General features: G+C 37.8%; 1 protein-coding gene across 1 annotated transcript; it reads left to right on the plus strand.

Moving 5' to 3' along the window:
• Nucleotides 1–19379: 19379 nt before the first annotated feature.
• On the plus strand, nucleotides 19380–20228 carry LOC125802880 (uncharacterized protein DDB_G0271670-like; the record flags this gene model as incomplete). Its single annotated transcript, XM_049480983.1, has 1 exon — nucleotides 19380–20228. A coding segment is annotated over one exon (849 nt), but the record flags the coding sequence as incomplete, so codon positions are not given.
• Nucleotides 20229–21967: the final 1739 nt, after the last annotated feature.

The raw sequence follows: 21967 nt of genomic DNA on the forward strand, positions 1-21967 counted from the left end.
ACTCCATCTATCATTTTAATGTTGCTGTCTAATGAAGTTGGTGACTGACTGTGACGTTCTTCACTCTGGCGTGGCAGCGGTTCCTGCCTGATTAGAATTTTTCCCTCAACAAATTCCCTTTCCGCCTTTCTCTTCATTTCCTGTTATTAAAGCCTCTGCTAGTTGGAGCTCGGCGTGCGGCGTCTGGCGTGCGGCGTGCGGTGCAGCTCGCGCCGGTTGTTTGCAGGTAGTGTTACACATCCCACACAGAGACTGGCATGAATTTCTCAGGGCCTGGAGATAAACAATTCACACCAGGCACAAAAAACCCTGCTCCCATAACAATACATGATGTATTCGGTGATGACCGTCCGCGTTTTCCATCACGCTGTTCACACATTATATCCACAGCTGCATCGCAGCATCACACAGTGAACCCGTTTCAGAGTCAGCTCAAACAGAGTCAGTGCACTGTTACTGAACCAGTTAAAGCTTATTAGTAGCAAATAAGCTTTGAAAACAAGTCTAGAAAGAGCAGAACAAGAGTAGAACTCAGCAGACATTATTTCCCCATACTGGTTAAAATTGCAGTTTAAATCTGAGACTTTCCTGAATATTACCCACTCCAACCTGTATTACTGTCATAATTTTTGTGGGACACAAGTAAGGCAAATGCAAAGAATCGCTAAACACTTCACAATACTTTCTCATTAATAACAATAACTAAATGAGAAACCTAGGGTTTAAGGGTGTATCGCTTTATAGCCAGAACCATTAAATAATAGAGACAAACATTAAAATTCTTTTAGGAAGCGTAGTTGGCCTTCTATAACGGTCTACAATGTTCATATGATCCACACTCCCATTCTGATAGACTGTAGTACACAGCAGGAAGTGTAGGGGGCACTCTATAATGTTTTATAATGTTCATATGGTCCACACGCTCCATATGACAGACTGTAATACACTACAGGAAGAGGTGGGGTGCTCTGTAATGCTTTTTAATGTTCATATGGTCCACACGCTCCATATGACAGACTGTAATACAATACAGGAAGCATAGAGGGTGCTCAGTAATGCTCGATAATGTTCATATGATCCACACGCTCATTCTGACAGGCTGTAATACACTACAGGAAGCGTAGTTGGCACTCAATAATGCTTTATAATGTTCATATGGTCCACACGCTCCTTATGACGGACTGTAATACACTACAGCAAGTGTAGGGAGCGCTCTATAATGCTCTATAATGTTTATATGTTCCACACGCTCATTCTGACAGACTGTAATACACTACAGGAAGCGTAGGGAGTCCTCTATAATGCTTTATAATGTTCATATGATCCACACACTCATTCTGACAGACTGTAATACACTACAAGAAGCGTAGTTGGAGCTCTATAATGATCTAAAATGTTCATATGATCCACACACATTCTGACAGACTGTAAAACACTACAGGGAGCGTAGGGGATCTGTAGACTGTGGGGTTTATTTGGCCTTCTGACCAATTATGTATAAAAAGAAATAAAATAAACAGAAAAGTAAAGAACTAAAACAATGAATTAGAGGTACAAACCAACTGGAATTATTTGATAAATGGACAGAGATCAGCAACAGGCTGATTAAACACAAAACACATATGCAACTATAAAGAATTGGCAATATTTTGCAGTAGCAGACAAGAAGTAAAGGGTATTTATACAAACAGGTAAATTACAAAAATGAAGAACATGTTTAGAACTGCTTAGAAATGCTGATGAGCGTAAAAATTGTTCCTGTTTGGTTGAAGATGGGCGTGTGACTAAGTCTTCTGTGAGAGGTGGATTATGGGAAATGTAGCCATTGGAATCTTTAGCATTGGAGGCAATTTAACTGCATTTACTTTTGTTTGGTGTCATATATATATATCTTTTTTTAATTACACAGATATGCCAAAAGTCAAGGTACAGAAGAATGCAAACTGACCATGAAGTTATCTCATGGGGTGGCTTGGGAACACCCACACCTTTATAAGTTGTGAGGTGTTATCTTGTGAATGAGGTTGAATGCCACCCTGTGTGCTTATGACAAGACAGTGTGAATAATTGCAGTTGGAGGGAGGTCTAAAAGTGGGTGCAGATGGATGCGGCTGGAAATAAATCACAGAAGGCATTCCCACCCTCAGAGGAGAGTGCAGTGAGTGGTAATGATGGTGACCGTGGCATTTGGCTAGAATTCACATTTGATAATCCACCAGGGCAGAAAATACAAATCTGATTCTTTTATCTTATTTATGCAGGTAATTAAAAGTTATTTCTAGTTATTTAATGTGTTATTTTAGTAGAATAAATATATATTTTTTAAGATAATGATTTATTTCATCATGCTTTAAAAGTGTCAAATGCTCATATATAATAAATAATGCACTTGGCTTGAGAAACTAGTTTTGTTTGTTTGTTTTATGGGGTGTAGCTGCAGGTAGGCAAAAAAGGGGGGGTTGTTTATCGACCTTATAGCGCGGCGTAGAGTACCTGGAGCATTGATTCTTTCTCCACGACAAGCTTCTGCAGTTTACTCGGGTGTGTTGTATGAAATGAAAGAGTAAATTGATTGTAAGCATCTCCTCGGGGAAATAACGGCCTGTTTACCCTTCCAGAACTTTCTTTTTAGGCTTTAATCACAGCTTTTACCGTGGGCCTCCACCTCAGGAGGAAAAACGCTATCTGCAAATGACAAATGATGAAATTTATATTCACTGTGCCGGCGGTTTGATTTGTAACGCAGATGCTATCTCCAAGAACCCGCAGCTTTTTCAATACCGCTCTGAAAAGTGCTATTTCTGTTCCCTTCACTTCATACAATTATTAGACTCTCGCCTTGATCAAGTCATTACATTTCCTATTTTACTCATATCTGATTGAAATTGTAACTGAGAGACGAATCGCTCTTCACACTCCGCCTGAGATGCATCTCTATTCTTATCACTTGTGAAGCACTTTGTGCTGTCTGTCTCCAGCCCGGCGCTTCCCTCTGTGCCGAAACCTCACGCCCACACCGTGCACTGACACTGCTGTTACCATCAGATCACTATCATAATCAGAGAATTTCTTCATGTACTAAAGAACCAATCATTGTTGGGTTTTAATGGCATGCTCTCTCTCTCTCTCTCTCTCTCTTAGAAACGGAGGCAAGATAAAACTAAAACAAATAGGGAGGCTACTAAACCAGAAACTAAACAGAGCTAAGAACATAAACAGGGAATAACTAAAGACTAAACACTAAGCAGGTGAATAGGGAACACGGAAACAAACAAGAGATACTAAAGATAAACAAACGGGGAGACTATAAAACTAGGCGGGATAAACTAAAACAGGGCAAGGGAATAAACTAGGGAAAACACAGGGAACTAGAAAATAACAGAATAAACAGGAAGATAAATATATACTACAAACAAATAGGGAGACTAAACAAGGAAAACAAAATGAATAATGAAACAAGACTATGAACTAAACAGGGCAAGGATAATAACAAGGATTAAACTAAGATAGACACGGAGAGAAACACGGAGAGAAAATCTGGGAACACGGGAAGACAAACGACAGGAGACAAAGACCGACAGAGGAAAAGTGACAGAGGAAGTCTATTTAACTAAACAGGAAACACACTGGGAGTGGAAACACCTGGGGAAGGGGTGGAGCTACAAATGAGACATGAGGTAATGGAAAATCACAGGCAGAACACAGGGGCACGGGTCACGTGGGACAACACAGGCACGAGGACAGACAGGGAACAGGGCCAGGACCTTACAAGCATAACAATACATATATATATATATATATATATATATATATATATATATATATATATATATATATTAACATATCTTACATACAAAAGTAAATCATATAAATAAATAATATAAAAAATAATAAAAAATTAGAATAAAATAAATGAATAAGATATTATTAACAGTGTTCTATGTTGTAATTACTTAAAAGAGTTGTGATTAGTCTGTCTTTCTCTCTCTTTCATTCTCTTTCCCTCTCTCCCTCTCTCTCATTCTCTTTCCCTCTCTCCCCCCTCTCTCTCTCATTCTCTTTCCCTCTCTCCCCCTCTCTCTCTCATTCTCTTTCCCTCTCTCTCTCCCTCTCTCTCATTCTCTTTCCCTCTCTCTCTCTCTCTCTCTCTCTCTCTCCCTCTTTCTCATTCTCTTTCCCTCTCTCTTTCTCTCTCTCTCTCTCGCTCTCGCTCTCTCTCATTCTCTTTACCTCTCTTTTTCTTTCCCTCTCTCTTTCATGTCAGGCTGAGGCTGATTGCCAAAGGTGTCCAAAGTATTCACAATCATTACTCAAGCAAAAGTATTGATACTGAGGTTTAAAAAATACTTCTGTATACTTAAGTAAAAGTATAAAAGTACTGCTTTTAAAACTACTTAAAGTATAAAAATAAAAGTAATGTAAGGGGAAAATTGTTAGCAGAAAATAACTAAAAATACAATTATATTCTTTTTTTTTTTTTTCAAAATAGCCACCCTTTGCTCTGATTACTGCTTTGCACACTCTTGGCATCATTCTCTCAATGAGCTTTAAGAGGTGGCCACCTGAAATGAAATGGTTTTCCAACAGTCTTGAAGGAAGGAAGGAGTTCCCAGAGGTGTTTATTAGCACTTGTTGCTCCTTTGCCTTCTTCACTCTGTGCTCCAGCTCACCCCAAACCTCAAATCTGGATTGGGTTCAGGTCCGGTGACTGTGGAGGTTCAGCTCATTTTTTGTTAAGTACATAAAACTCCACATGTGTTCATTCATAGTTTTTTAGATGCCTTCAGTGAGAACTGAACAGAGCACAGTGAGGATGTTTATCAGTTTAGAGAGATAATAGAAAAAGCATCTTCAGTCCAGACTCGAGTACTAGAGCACTGCCGTGTACCATTATTGATTGGCTTTACGCCCAACAATGGTACAGGTTTCTGCAGCACAGAACAGAACGATATCATTATATCTGCAGACTCAGACTGTTTTATTCTTATTTTACTGAATCTGAGGGCTGCTTTCAGCACTGATCTCAATAGAATATATTTTATTCCAGGGTTGCTCATACATTTCTTGCCTAAAATATACCTTTCCCAGTGGACAGGCAATCGTAATCTTTATTTAAAACCTGTTTACACAGTTAATGTTGATTATTATCAGCAATACAGAGCAATACTCTGGAAAAAAAAACACCAATACCTCATTATTTTGCTTTTACGCTGAGCTTTGTGAGGATAGACTGTTGAGCACTTAGCTGTGATTTCAGTTATTTCCCCCTTTTTCGTCCTGAGTTCAATTTTGGGTAGAAATTCACTGTCGTATTTTGTGTGTATACAGATGCGACACACAGTGATCTATTTTATTTGACCTATTTTAAGTGTGTATTTATTTTATTGTTGATTATTATTAATGCTTACAGCCAACAAAAAAACAAAACAAAAGTCACTGTCTCAGAAAAATAGAATATTATATAAGACCAATCTGTACTTTTGGCAGTGTGGGCAGTAGGGCTGGGAATCAATCAGAATTTCTTGGATCGATTTAATTCTGATTCATAAGGTCCATCGATCCATGATTCGATCTGATTGGATTCGATATCGATCTATTTACATATTGCTGGATTATCACCTTAAAATAAATACTGTCCCATAGACAAAACAGCCCCATGTGTGTGTGTGACTGTATCTGTGTATCTGTAAGAGAGACACACAGAGAGAAGAGTCAAGAATTTAAAGTATTTATTTTGGAAAAAATCCAAGTTTTATTTGAAATTTAAATCAAAACCATGACATTTGGTGGCCCTCTTTTGGTTGAATAACATACCCATGATGTACCCGGGTGTAAAACAATAATGACCAGAACTAACCAACCATGACCATAGTCACCTGGAAAAGATCGATCCACATATTTTTGGATCGCTATCGTAATTTTTGAATCAATATTGGATCACATATCGATCTTTTGAAGACAGCCCTAGTGGGCAGTGTGCCAAGTCCTGCTGGAAAATGAAATCTGCATTGTTTTTTGCATTTACTGATGGTCACTGATGAGTAGGAGAGACATGTCATCTGTTGGTGTTGATCCACTGTGTTTTATTATCAAGTCTAAAGTCAGTGCAGTTTTGTTTTCCCACACAATCTTACAGCACTTCATGCTTCCCTCTGCTGGTAAAAACCTTTGTGGAGATGAAGATTTCATTTTCCAGCAGGACTTGGCACACTGCCCACACTGCTAAAAGTACCAATTGGTCTGATATAATACTCTAATTTTCTGAGACACCGATTTTTGGGTTTTCATTGGCTGTAATCATCATAATAATCAACAATAAAAGAAAATAAATAAACTCTTAAAATAGATTACTCTGTATGTTTAATACATCTTTTTGAGATGCAGTAGTAGATAAAATTCACTATATCTGATATAGTGACCTAAGGTAATAGTCTAAAATCCTCAGAACTGTTTTTTTTTTTTCTCAGATTCATTTCTCTCTCTCTCTCTGTGATTGCGTAGTTCGAGTTTGTGCAATAGCATCTGCACTAAAATAGAAATCAGATATCAGATATCAGCTCATTGCTGACCTGCAGGAGATGGAAGCCCCCTGCTGCTGCTGGGCTGTGTAACAATTAGGTTAACAAGCAGCAACACACAAACCCCACCATAAAGAAATCTTTTAACAGTGTCTTCATCCTCATCCGTCTCCACAGCCTCCGAGAGATTTAACACCCTCGGCGAAAACCCAACTCTTAACATTATTAACACACAGTAAATTCAAATGGATCAATAAAGACCCTTAGCCGGGGGGTTACCTGCTGTTATCCCTGTCCGCGCTGCCAGGCTCGCTAAATTACAGCCCGGCTCGGCTCAGCCATTACAGAAAGTCATCATCATCAGATCTGCTGTCCTTTGGCGGGGATGATTTGGTATGCAGTGTAATGATGTGAGATTTGGGCTGGGTGGGGTGTGTGTGTGGATGGTGTGTGTGTGGGGTCTCCGGAAGGACGGGGAGGAAAGATTGGATTTAATATCCTGCAGATTTATGATGAAAGTGCTGGAGTTGGGCTCGTCTCCGGGGAGAGATATTCCCAGAGTGTGTTGATTCAGGGTGAGCTTCTTCACCTCGGACGCCTGAGTAAATCTCTGTGGAAAAGTAAACAGAGCTGCAGTCGAGCTAAAAGTGAATTCTGCAGACAATGCAGAGGCACAGATCACAAATATACACGCCATCACGAAACGCTCGTGTAATTGTCTGGAACAGGATTGGCCTGTATGGCCCTAATATAATATCACCAGAGGTGGAAAGTAATGAATTACATTTATTCACATTAAGTAAAAATAGACATAATACAGAACAATGTTAAAGGAAAATGACAATACTTTATAATTAAAAAGAATATTCTAGTAATGAAAACTAAGAACATAAAAAGCAATACAAGAAAAACTAGTACTGGTTAATCAGAATTCTTAGCATTCAGCTAACTGGTGTTGCTAACTGTTTTCTGAGCTGAATTAATGACTGATATTTGATAACAAATAGACAGCTCTGTGCTGGTTAGATTATTATTGTATATGGCTATAGAATTGGCCTGTTTTACAGCTTTCTTTTGATTCTAAAAGCAGCATCACAGAGAACCAATCACAAACAGTTTTCTTGATCCTTTTCACCTGAGTACTGATTCTATGCACCTTTGACTGATTAACCTGTTACTATTGAAATCCTTCAGTTTCTCTGTGACTTTGAAAGTGTTTGATCACCATTGTGCTGTACCGTGGTCAGTTTTCATGCATGCACAGACTGGGAAATCCCATAATACTCAGATTAGGAGATATGCTCTTTTAGTTCTTTTGAAGAACGTACAACTACAGCTATTGAACTCTCATTATTCAACTAATTCTCAGGTACTTTTTTATAATCTTTTATGATTATTTTTACTACAATATCCAAAGATCTATTTGTTCCTCTATGTAAGCTATCTAACAACACATCAGTAAACACACACAGGCGTGATCTGCACTTTCTGCAGGCGTTTCTGTGCACTGCTATAATCCCATTAGGCGTCTCCTGCATGCTGTGCGTCTCCCTTCAGGCCCTGATCTCCACTGAGTGTTTCACCTGCTTTCAGCGGATTGGCTCAGTGCCAGGCTGAGCGTCGCGTGTACTGACAGTGGTTCTTCCTTAATTGAAGACAACATGGTGTTGTGCTTTCTGTACCCGAAGGGGAGAATAAGATACAAGTTAAACAAGAGCTGATGAAAAGAGTCGATAAAAAAAAGAAGAAAGCTCAGGCTTTCGGCCTGGAGGCCTGTGTTCCTCGTAAATGTGAGGATTGTTGGAGAAAATGCAGGTGAGAGAGAGTGAATTAAGCTGCTGCTGGTATCTCTGTGTGTATCTGTGTGTGTATATGCGTGTATGTGTGTGTGTGGGTGGGTGTGTGTTCTGTGAGCTAAAATGTGTGAGTATCTTTGGTTTTGTATATTTTTTAAGAAAACAATACAGCAAATAGATTCTTATATTGTTAAAAGTACAATAAGACGCTTTTTTCAATACCTATAAATAGGCCTGGACAATAATTAGATATCGGTATTTATCGCGATAAGAAATGTTTCAATAACGGTGATATCAGTTTTGTGGTATATCGATATGTATTATTTACAGAATCACGGACAGGCGCTTTTTACTGGCGTCAGCTCGCCGCAGAGCTCAACACATTCAGCCCCCGTAGCTGGGCTACGTCAGTGAGTGATGACGTAACCACACAGGCACGTAGCCAAACAGGCTAGGCTAGGCAAGGCTAGGTTAAAATGGCTCGGGTCCGCTTCGCTACGCATCAAAAATGTCTCGCGCTGGAGCCAAACGGAGCCGGGACGAGCGGATCCAAGGCTAAGGTAGACTCGGTTCGGTCGGCCCCGGGTCCTCGAGGCCGGCCGCGGGTCCACTCGCTCGGCCGCGGGTCCGCTCGCTCGGCCGCGGGTCCGCTCGCTCGGCCGCGGGTCCGCTCGCTCGGCCGCGGGTCCGCTCGCTCGGCCGCGGGTCCTCGAGGCCGGCCACGGGTCCGCTCGCTCGGCCGCGGGTCCTCGAGGCCGGCCGCGGGTCCGCTCGCTCGGCCGCGGGTCCGCTCCCTTGCCGCTTTGCTGCAAATTGTGCCGGAGAGTGCAGTCGACCAGCAGCGGTAATGTTAATACATCTAATCTGTTCCACCACTTCAAGCAACTCCACTACATACAATATTTTTCTTATACTGACTGAAGCACTTCTATAGCTTATGTTGTAACTAAGTTATTCATAGTTGATAGAGCCTGTAGGTTTGTTTATTTGACGGGAAAATTTTGTTGCTTTTATGTATATAAAGGCTTCTTGTATTCTATATCCTAGTTGAAACACTTTTGTTTTAATCTGTTAAATTTGTTCACAAAGAATAAGAAGTTCTGCCTCTGTTGTAATTTATATTTCATTGGTAATAGTTATATAGGCTTATGTTTGACAGGGATGTCATGTTATTATTTTGCTATATGCAAATAATATTGAGCATTGATTTATTTTGACTACTTTTATTTCTAAAGTAGTAAAGTTTTTGTGAAAGGAGGTTTCAAAGTCTTAGATTAAATTTTCAGACAGTAGTAGGTACAGATTTCCATTAGATAGATAGATAGATAGATAGATAGATAGATAGATAGATAGATAGATAGATAGATAGATAGATAGATAGATAGATAGATAGATAGATAGATGTGCATATAATGAGGGTATCTGATGCCAGCCATACAAAAAGTGCAAATACACAGTTATATAATAATTTAAATTCGCAGTGCTGCAGGGATTGCAGGGCTTCTTAGCAGTTTTCTGAGGCCTTCAAAGTATTTATATCGATATCGAAATTATATCGTATCGACCGAAATTTAAGGAATATATCGTGATATAAATTTTGGCCATATCGTCCAGCACTACCTATAAACCCAATGTTAACAAAAAATAATATTTTCTAATAACATAAATGACCGAGTCACATATAGTGGCATGCTGTAAGGATACATGGCAGTTTGTGCGCTATAAAAGTATTTACTTAAAGTATCTTAAAGGAAACTGACCTTTGAGAAGGACTACATATTGTCCCTTTAAATAATTCAGTACACTGGTTGAAAGTGCCTGTAATGAATACCAATCATCTTTGCAATATTGTTGTTTTAGGCAGAATAAGTGATAAAATACTGTACATATATCACACCCTAGCCCTTGTCTGTCTTGTTTTCTTCCTTTCTTTGTTCTTCCTGTTCCTGGGCTCTATCGTACACCCTGAACAATGTGTGTCGAGATGTTCCTTTTGCTATCTTACACCCCATTAACAGTCTATTTTCACGCCTTGCGCCCATACCGTTAAAATACCGTCAGAGTTTAGGAATAAATCTACATCACTGATGGGTGTGGTGGTCTGCTGGAAGTGAGGTGTGTTAAATTTCTGGTGTGTTTCTCTATATTTTGGTGGTGGAAAATACAGGAGCTCCACTGACTGATTAAAACCCTGACAACAGTCAATTATCAGAGGTCAATTCTATAGGTGCTCCCAGTGTGCTGCATACACCCCTGCTCGTTACATAAACACACACACACACACACACACACACACACACACAAACACACGGACACACTACAGACCTCAAATCCAACTTTTAACTCAACAACAAACTGAATAAAATAATAAAATAATAACTCTTCATGCAGAAATATAGACAATTCTAAAGGGTTCACAAACATTCATGCACCACTGTTGCTGTGTCTTATTTGAGTGGAGGACAGTGAGGGATTAAACACAGTGTTTAAAAACTCCAGCAGCACGGCTGCATCTGATCCAAACCTCATTCACCAACATGGTGAAAGCAGGATAATAATAAAGTATATAGAGAAACAGATACAGAACTAAAGTCTGTACTGAACTTTCTTCTTTCCACTCTTCCATAAAGACCACATTTGTGCAGTGCACAATTAATAGTTGTCCTGTGGATAGTTTCCCCCACCTGAGCTGTGGATCTCTGCATTTCATCCAGAGTCACCATGGGCCTCTTGGCTGCGTCTCTGATCAGTGCTCTCCTTGTTCGCCCTGTAAGTTTAGGTGGACGGCCTTGTCTTAGTAGGTTTACAGTTGTAACGGATTATGAACTAAACAGTGCTCCATGAGATGTTCAAAGCTTGGGAAATCTTTTTTTATGGCCTAAGCCTGTTTTAAACTTCTCCACAACCTTATTCCTGACCTGTCTGGTGTGTTCACTTTGGACTTCATGATGCTGTTTTTACTTCCCAATATTCTCTTAACCAACCACTGAGGTCGTGAAAGAGCAGCTGTATTCGTACTGAGATTAGATTACACACAGGTAACTCTTTTTAGTCGTTAGCAGTCATCAGGCAACGTCTGAATGCAATTGGTTGCACTCTAATGTAACTGAGTAAAAGAGGGCTGAATACTTTTGCACACCGCACTTTTCAGTTCTTTATTTGTAAAAAGTGTTTTGAGTCATGCATAATTTACTTTCCACTTCACAATTACGTACCACTTTGTGTTGGTTTACATTAGATTCCAATTTAATGTATGAATATTTTTACAAGCTGCTTTATATAATCAGTGGAGCTGATATAATGGAGAATGGGTGGTGTTAATGTTATGGCTGATTAGTGTATATGACTTCATTTTCAGGCACTGTATAAAACAGGTGTGCGAGTGTGTGTGTAGAGTTATATAAATGTGTGTGTGTGTGTGAGGGAACATGTAGGGTGTGTAGTAGGGGAGTAATGTTATACGCATCACGTGCTGCCGGCTTTCATTTTCCATTAACCTCCAGTCCTCTACTGGGAAAGAGGCTCTGTGTCTGATAATGTTGAGCATGAGCCGAATCCTCCTCCTCTACAGAGAGATTAGACATCTGCCCAAATTACAGAGCAGATCAGACACCAGGGAATCTCACACACACACACATTCACACACACACACACTCACTCACACGTACACCTCCGGTCTGCATTACACATTGTGTGTATCCCGCTGGTCATGCTGTGTCTGTAAGTTGATTAATCTGGGTGCTTTTAAACTCAATTTCTTTCTATGGCTCTATTCATCTGAGCAGGACTCATTTAGCAAGGATCATTCCCAGGAAATTAGAGCTCTAAAGCACTGTTCTGCTCTCCTCATCAGCCCTTTGAAGAGTTCCCACATTATTTTAATTGGCTACCAATACCGCGCTATTAAATTCACAGAGCTAAACTGGCTATTTGAGAGGTACATTTAATTAAACCGCACCTTTCCTCTCAAATTCGTAGCTTGGAGGAATACTCGGTGTATTTTAAAATGAGTTTATATGCATGTAAGTGATTTAGTGCTAGGAATATTCCTTCCTAATGTAGATCCAGTAATTTCACAGTTTACACTCATTGACAAAGAATAAAAAATACACACCCTGGATGGCTGCAAAACTCTGCATGTATTCATGTCTTCATGTCTCTCAGCTTGTCCAGAAATGCATGTGAAAATACTGTCCTTCACTGGTGTCTCAAAGTGCAAATTACAATTCCTAAGAAGAAGCCCAGGACAAATAAATATAAATTTTCCATAAGGCTGCTTTAATGATTGCCATAATTGTGTGTAACCACTGTAATGTAATATTCAATTCATGGTGTGTTTGCTAAATGCTACTTTAATGGTGAGACAATTATAAAGCATTACTATGTAATGTATATGTATACCTTTGCTACTGGAAGAGTGATGGTTCAATTTAGAAAATGTTTAAACATTGTAGTGCATAACGTATCAAAACTGGGGGCAGTGAGGAAGCTCTGGTGCACATTTTAGAACATTCTGTATGTTTTTTCTTTTTTTTTTAATGAGTAGTACCAATAAACCGCTAGCTAATAGAGTTCTGGGTTACTGGAACATTTAAGCTTACCCAGTCTAGATCTATCAGGTGGCATTTACTTCTGATAATCTTGTCTGGCTAGCACTGCTAACTGGGGCTGGCTACCATTTCTAACTGTGGCTAGCTAGTGCTGCTAACTGCAGATCGCTAGCACTGCTAACTGTGGCTGGCAAATGCTGCTGCTAACCGTGGCTGGCTAGTGCTGCTAACCACGGCTGGCTAGCGCTTCTAACCACGGCTGGCTAGTGCTGCTAACCACGGCTGGCTAGCACTGTTAAATGGGGCTGCCTAGTGCTGCTAACCACAGCTGGCTAGCGCTTCTAACCATGGCTGACTAGTGCTTCTAACTGTGGCTGGCTAGCTCTGCTAACTGGAACTGGCTAGTGCTTTTAACCAGGGCTGGCTAGTGCTTTTTTTTTTTTTAAGCATGAACTGCGCAATTACATTCTGTCTCTCTGTCTGTCCCTGTTTTTTTTTACCCTCCTCTGCACTTGCCCTATGTTTATCTGGTGTTCCCGCCCCTTTTGCTCACCTATTCGTTTGTAGCTCCGCCCCTTGTTACCCGTCCAAGGTGTTTCTTGTTTCCTGTCCCCTTCTGTGTATATTAGTAGTCCTCCTTCTTTCTGTGTTATTTGTTGAGAGATGCAAAAGCAGGACGAGAATGCGACAGTTGTTCACTGACATTTTGGAAGGATCATTTATTGTTCTCAAAAACTAAACTTAACTGAGAATTTGGATATATAAAAGTGAATATGTATTTTTCCCAGGTTTTGTGCTCTGTGATTTGCTGTGCTGTGTGTCTTTGTGCTTCAGCTTCCAATACCAGCACTTTCTGAATAGTAGTCCTGATATAAAACACAGCTTTGTGGAGCTCGGGTTTTTTTTATTGAGAGCGAGTAACAAAGGTGCTGATTCAATTCTGCTGGAATTTCTGAGGCTACAGTTTTATGGTGTTTAGAAGCGATCCTGTTAAAGTGTCCACGTCTCCGTCTGAGAGCATCGAATTAAAGTAAATCCACTGCGTCTCTTTGACAGTGCAGTTTGTGTGTGTTTAGTTTACAGTTCTGTGCAAATAATGTCCTAAACAGCCTCAAAAAATGCAGCACTGTCAACAACACACTATTACATTAACTGACCTATATCCTATTGCAATTGTATAAACTGTTATTAATCTGCATTAATACAGTGCGTACTTCACCAGTAGTTACACTGTTATTACATGGATTGTTAATGTGTGGGGAAATCTGCTTTTAGCTATACAGCTGCAGTGAGCATAATTTCCCTACAGGAAACTCTAAAACTCAGCTCACTAGTGTCACTAAATAATTGTAAACTTTTAGTTTCTAACCACCTTCAGACAGCTTGTTTTAGTTAAGATTTTCTTTTAACTTTTATTTATTTTATTAATTTATTTATTTATTACGTCTTTACTTTTATCAATTTTTCTGTTTTACCTTTTAGCCTTTTTATTTATTTTATTCATTTCATCCTTTTATTTATATTATTATTATTTTTATTTTATTTTATATACTGTTTTATAATCTTGGTGTTATTTTGGCTATGTGTATATATTTTTTTAGTCCTCTATTTCTTTATTTGTGTTTATATTTTATTATTCTAATTATGTATCTATTTATTCTAATACTTTACATTTTAGCCTTTCCACTTATCCTTTTATTCTGAATTTATTTAATTTCTTCTTAAATAAATCTTATGTTGTTTGCTTGTTTTTCTAATAGTCTTACCATTTTAATTTTTTATTGTTTTGTTTATGAAGTTCCTTGTTTTAACTTTTACCTGATTTAATACTTTCTTTATTTTTGTGGTTTATATTTTATTATTCTAATTATTTATCTATTTATTTCATTGCCTTTTTATGTTTTACCCTGTCCACTTATTGATTTATATCTTCCTAATTAAATCTTATATTAATTGCTTGTTTTTTTATGTGCTTACTATTTAATTTTTATTGTGCTGTTCGTGAAGTTCCATATTTTAGCTTTTACCTGATTAAAAAAGTATTTATATGTCGTCGCTGTCCTATGAAAAACACTTATCTCCATTTTTGTCGACTTTTAGTTTACTACATAAATTATTATTTGAACAGACAAACTGTTCCTTACACTGAGCTAAGATTTCTTGATAAATGGACCAATAAAAACTCTTCAAAAGGACCTGAAATAAACTCTCCTTACATTGAATTCCATTAAAAGTTTACATGATTTTTTTTTTTCTCTCTTGTAAAGTTGCTGTTTTGGAGATAAGGGTTTTTTATTGGACAGCGACGGTATATATTTATATTTTTCTCTTCCTTAAGTTGTAATAGCTGGGCTGCATTGAAAATGTGGGTTACTTTCAATGTGTTACCCCATGAAAATAAAGGATTATTAATTGATTCAAAGGTATGTATGTGTGTGTGTGTGTGTGTGTGTGTGTATGTATGAGAGAGAGAGAGAGATTAAATGAATGCACAAATAAAAAATAAGCAGAAAGCAACAGTAAATGTCTGTAAATGTTTTTCTAATAAAACCCTCTCTATCAGCAGTGGTTTATCGCTTCCCGCTGTACTGAACCACACGTCCGCCTGCTTCAGTTCTAGATTCAGCAGATGGAGGAGCAGAACAGACTGAAATAGCACTAACTGACACGTGGCGCGACTTTGACCACATTCCAGTTTACTTCAATATGCTCCCAGAAAATCTAATTAGTGGCTGAATGTGGACGGCAGCCGAAAAGCTTCTTTCCAGCACATTTACTCGTGCTGTGCTCAGCCTCTGCTCGTTAGCCTCTCTGTGTTCTGAAGTGTTTCGCTTTTAGAGCACGACTCGCCGGTCCAACTCGCTTGGCTTCAAGCTGAACGGCATCTGGGATCCGGACGCCGTGTGTGCAGCTTTCTCGTCATTACTTTCTGCTCCTCGGTCCACGCCGCTGAAAAACGCTTTGCTTAGAATACAGTTGCCATGAGACGCTGAAGGCTGCGGACAGAATAAAGTGCTGTCTTAGATGATTTGGCAGCTTGTTGAATAAAAAGCTTTTTAGCGCTGAACTCATCCGTTTGCTTTTCTACACCACTTCAGACCTTAGTTCTGTTTTCTTTCCCGTTCTTATCTGACTGATTCTTGCAATCTGCACTTCTCAGAAGTAGAGCATAGACTCTAAAAACACAGAGGAAATACAGGTGAATAAATGCTTCTGAGATGTTTGATTCTAGGAAAAGCTTCCGCTTAAAAATGGCCAACACACATTCAGCCTTCCAGCCCTACTGAACAATCAATCGGTAGGTTTATCAGCTTATACTGTAGCTTTTAACCAGTATAAAGTATGTTTTTATTTGAGATTAATAATTAGACATTTTTAGATGGTCTACCTCCTTAACCCTCTATACTATATCATTACATACAGCTCTGGAAAAATAAGAGATCACCTAAAAATGATGAGTTTCATTGATTTTACTGAATTGAAAACCTCTGGAATATAATCAAGAGTAAGATGGATGATCACAAGCCATCAAACCAAACTGAACTTTTTTTTTTAATCTTTGCACCAGGAGTGGCATAAAGTTATCCAAAAGCAGTGTGTAAGACGGGTGGAGGAGAAAAACAGGGTTATTCCACCAAATATGGATTTCTGAACTCTTAAAACTTTTCTTTGCATTATTTGAGGTCTGAAAGCTCTGCATATTTTGTGTTATTTCAGCCATTTCCCATTTTCTGCAAATAAATGCTCTAAATGACAATATTTTTGTTTGGAATTTGGGAGAAATGTTGTCTGTAGTTTATAGAATAAAACAACAATGTTCATTTTACTCAAACATAAACCTATAAATAGTAAAATCAGAGAAACTGATTCAGAAACTGAAGTGGTCTTTTATTTTTTTTTCAGAGCTGTAAAACTAACATGGTAGTTAAATCCTAAAGTCATCCAAACTATGAAAAACAACATATGGAGTTATTTACCAAACACAAAAATGTTAAATAAAATGAAAATAAGTTTTATATTTTAGATTCTTCAAAGTACCACCTCTTGTTCAGGCTTTCAGTTAACAGCTGTGCTGAACACATCAAGAGTTAATTACTTGAATTTCTTGTCTCTTAATAAAGTGTTTGAGAGCATCAGTTAAAGTAAAGGAGTGAAGAGGTAGAGTTACAGGTATACAGTGAATAGTGAATATTTGAGTAATGTTCTAATACAGATTATAAGAAGCAAAAGCTACTCAACTAAGTAAAGAAAAAAATCCCCAAGTGCATTTACAATGACCATCAAAAATGTTTTGATGAAACTGGCTCTCATCAGGACCACCCCAGAAAAGAAAGAGCAAGAGTTTCCTCTCTTGTACAGGAACGTCAGAGTTACCAGCCTCGGGATATTTGTTCTATTTATAACAATGTTATTAACTCATATGAATGTATCTCACTTTTTCCTATTTTGCAGTCTCTCTCATTTTTCATTATAAAGTAAACTGGCTGATGTTTTTTTTGTTGATTTTTTATTTTAATTCAATAATCATAATAGACGGACCAATAGAAATGTTCCAAAACCATCTGGAATAAAATTATTTTGCATTGGCGTCCATTAAATGTTACATTTGCATGTTTTGCATTATTATTTTTTTTTTAAAAGCAATAGAATTCCCATTAATAAAAGGCAGATAAAACACCGAGTCTGCAGTAAAGGCTGGATCTTCAGCTGCATGTTAATGTTGGCTTGTCAGCTGTGGTCAGGTGATAAGCGTGTCCTCCACTCAGGCTTCATCTGACAGCGGGCTGCTGGTGTTTGTGTTGATAAGGCCTGTAGGGTTTGCTCCGGTGGTCTTCACTCCTCGACTCTCTGATCTTTCCACTTCCTGCTCCTCCACTCTCTACTAAACACCATCTTCAGCTGGAGCCTGGAGATCACCAGAGCTTCAAACACTGATCAGCCAGGTCTGTTACAGCAAGACACTCCTAAAAACAAACGATTTTTAAATGCCAGTCTGAACAGAGTGTATTTACGTACTCTACCAGTTAAAGTATTTTTTTTCTCTAATTCTAATTCTTATTCTCTTCTCTGCTGAAACTGAGACTCAGTCCTTAATCATGTTAATCTGAGCTAAAGGCTAAAGCTGCTGTTTCCATGTGGGTCAGCCAGACGTCTTCCTGTAGCAGTTTTCCAAGAGTCTTTTGAAGGTGTAGGAAACAGTACTCATCGCTCTCTGGCTTCTTCTGTAATTTCTCTAAAGAAAAGAACTTCTACTTTTAATAGTTACAGAGTTCTCTGTGTTTCTGTGTTTCTTTTTCTAGTTTTTATGATAATGAAAGTGTGAATGTGTTGGGTGTAAAAGTGTAAATGCTGCAGTAGAGAGTAACAGCATTAACACTGCGTCTATTTCAGCACTACAGCTTTACTACAGACAAAGGTTTTGGAAATGGACATTTTTTTAAATCCATTTTCATTGTTACTTACAAGCTAAAAGCTGTTAATCAATTAATTGTTTGCTAAAATTTACCCCTTCTCTTTTATTAAACAATATATGATCTTTTCATTTTTTACAAGATGCTTTTATAATTCTTTCAGTTTTTTTTCGCTCAATGTGGCTCAGATCTGATTTTTTTCATGGCTGTGTGAACGTGCTGAATCCGATTTTTTCAAATCAGATTTGGGTCACTTTCATATGTGAACAGTCAAATCGGAATTTGTGTGTCTTTTTGCATTTACGCATTAGCATCAGCATTAGCACTACATGCTTCTCTCTCGTACCCACACTGAATCTTTTGGTGCAGCTATAGCTGCAAAAAAAAACAGCAAAAGCAAACCGCCTGACCTTATTTCACCTCCTCGACCTGAGCATGAACTTCAGACCAGCTGTTTACTCTCTACTCCAGCAAAAGATGCTCCACATATGAGCTGCTAACTCATCCATTTCCCTTTATAAAGCTACAAGTCATCTCTCTAATCTCAAATATGAGTTTTGTTGTTGGTGAAGAAAACAACGTTTATACAGGTATCAGTGTGCAGAATGTGAGACAGCGTTTCAGGAACAGATTAGTTCACATTACACACAGATACAGATCACTTACATTTGTTAATGTGAACCGTCAAGCTAACCTAATCCGATCTGAGCTAAAAATTGGATTTTATAATTGTGGCTAATGTGAACATAGCCTTAAAGGCCTGGCAGGCCTTCATCATCATCATCGTCGTCATTGTCGTCGTCGTCATCATCATCGTTATCATCATCGTCATCACCATCATTATCATCATCATCATCGTTATCATCATCATCGTCATCACCATCATTATCATCATCGTTATCATCATCGTCATCATCATCGTTATCATCATCATCATCGTTATCATCATCATCGTCATCATCATCGTTATCATCATCATCGTTATCATCATCATCGTCATCACCATCATTATCATCATCGTTATCATCATCATCGTTATCATCATCGTTATCATCATTGTCATCATCATCGTTATCATCATCGTTATCATCATCATCATCGTCATCATCATCATCATCGTTATCATCATCGTCATCATCATCGTTATCATCATCATTGTCATCACCATCGTCATCATCATCGTTATCATCATCATTGTCATCACCATCGTTTTCATCATCGTCATCATCATTGTCATCATCATCGTCATCATCATCATCATCATCGTCATCATCATCGTTAACATCATCATCATCATCATCGTTATCATCATCATCATCATCATCGTCATCATCATCGTTATCATCATCATCGTCGTCACCATCGTTATCATCGTTATCATCATCGTTATCATCATCATCATCGTCATCATCATCATCATCGTTATCATCATCGTCATCATCATCGTTATCATCATCATTGTCATCACCATCGTCATCATCATCGTTATCATCATCATTGTCATCACCATCGTTTTCATCATCGTCATCATCATCGTCATCATCATCGTCATCATCATCATCATCATCATCGTCATCATCATCGTTATCATCATCATCATCATCATCGTTATCATCATCATCATCGTCATCATCATCGTTATCATCATCATCGTCGTCACCATCGTTATCATCGTTATCATCATCGTTATCATCATCATCATCGTCATCATCATCATCATCGTCATCACCATCGTTATCATCATCATCGTCATCACCATCGTTATCATCATCATCGTCATCATCATCATCATCGTCATCATCGTCATCATCGTCATCATCATCATCGTCATCATCGTCATCATCATCATCGTCATCATCATCATCATCGTCATCATCGTCATCATCGTCATCATCATCATCGTCATCATCGTCATCATCATCATCGTCATCATCGTCATCATCATCGTCATAATAGTCATCATCATAATCGTCATCATCGTCATCATCATCTTATCATCATCATCATCATCGTCATCATCATCGTCATAATCGTCATCATCATAATCATCATCGTCATCATCGTCATCACCATCTTATCATCATCATCATCATCGTCATCATCATCGTCATAATCGTCATCATCATAATCATCATCATCATCATCGTTATTATCATCATCATCATCATCAATCATCATCATCATCATCATCGTTATTATCATCATCATCATCAATCATCATCATCATCATCATCATTATCGTCATCATCATCAATCATCATCAATCATCATCATCATCATCAATCATCATCATCGTTATCGTTATCATCGTTTAAATGAACAGTAACTAAAAACAGCCTTGTAAATTTTAAGTATATGTGTATGGATGAAAAGCAAAGAAAAATCCATATAATGGCACAGTCTTCTCCTTTGGCTGAAGCTCAATTAGAAAATATATATATATTTTTTAAGATATTATGGGCTGCAGATGGGGGATATCCAAAGTGGTTTCACACCTTTTAGACACAGTTTTTTGACTAATTGGTGAAGCTCTACCCATATTTGTTTCTGACTTACTAAAATGCTATTTTTATTTCCAGTCATATAAGCTAGTTGTAAATTGCTTATATAGTAGTTATTTATTATTTATTTATTAGTACCTCTTAGTTTTTCACCCTAAATGATGGGTTGAATCCATCAAGTTCTAAAAAAAGTGAATTAGTTATATATATATATATATTTTTTTTTTTTTTTGGTAAAATAGTAAAGTTTCACAATTTCAAGCTCTGATATGATTGAAGCTTTGCACATGATTCATGGTGTAATAGTGTAACTGTTCACCATAAAAAGTCACAGTTAGATTCACATCACAGTTTAGTATAAGGTTTGGTAAAATTTGAAGAAAAAAGACTAAACGTTCAGTCAGACGGGGGCTTTTTATTTTTTAAAGTGTGTTGCACTCTGTGTTGCAATATAGCATCACTTTTAAAAATGAAAATGGTCCCCAAAGCTTATTCCCATTCCGAGCACCGTGCTGTCAGCCTCAGATCTCGAGATATGGTGGAGTAATAAGTGACACTCAATCATCCATAACCAAATGCTGACAGCGTGAAAAAGTGGCACCCTGAATTTACATGATTGAATTGATAAAAAAAATTGGGTTGCACATAAAAAAAAAAAAAAAAACTTACCTTTCCTTATGGTCACTATTTTGGGTCAGAGTTTTTCATTTAACATAGATATTATTCATAGCAGCTACATACTACATTATTAAGACAGTAATAAACATGTAGTAATCTTTTTATGCACACAAATAAAATAATTTAAATAAACAAAAAAATAAGACAGAGAGAAAAATGTATCTTAAAAAGTGCATTTCCTAAAGGAAACACATTGACTGCACAGCGTATGTGGTCCCAGGTTACTGCTAGGTGGTTGCTATGGTACACTGTAAAAAATCATGCGCAAAATGTACTTTAAAAAAAGTTTCACAATTTTCTGCATTTGCTTTTTTAAAGTAAATTTAATTTCAGATAAATTTAAGTAACTTCAACTCAGTTTCAAGACTTAAATGTTACATAGAGTTACCTAATTACAATTACTCAATTTATACAATATTACTCAAATAATTTATGACACATAATATATTATAGTTGAAACACACATTAAAATATTTATATAGTCTCAAAGATTTATTTTGTAAACAGACCAAG

Source organism: Astyanax mexicanus, chromosome 7 (assembly GCF_023375975.1).
Source record: "Astyanax mexicanus isolate ESR-SI-001 chromosome 7, AstMex3_surface, whole genome shotgun sequence".
Taxonomy (NCBI): domain Eukaryota; kingdom Metazoa; phylum Chordata; class Actinopteri; order Characiformes; family Acestrorhamphidae; genus Astyanax; species Astyanax mexicanus.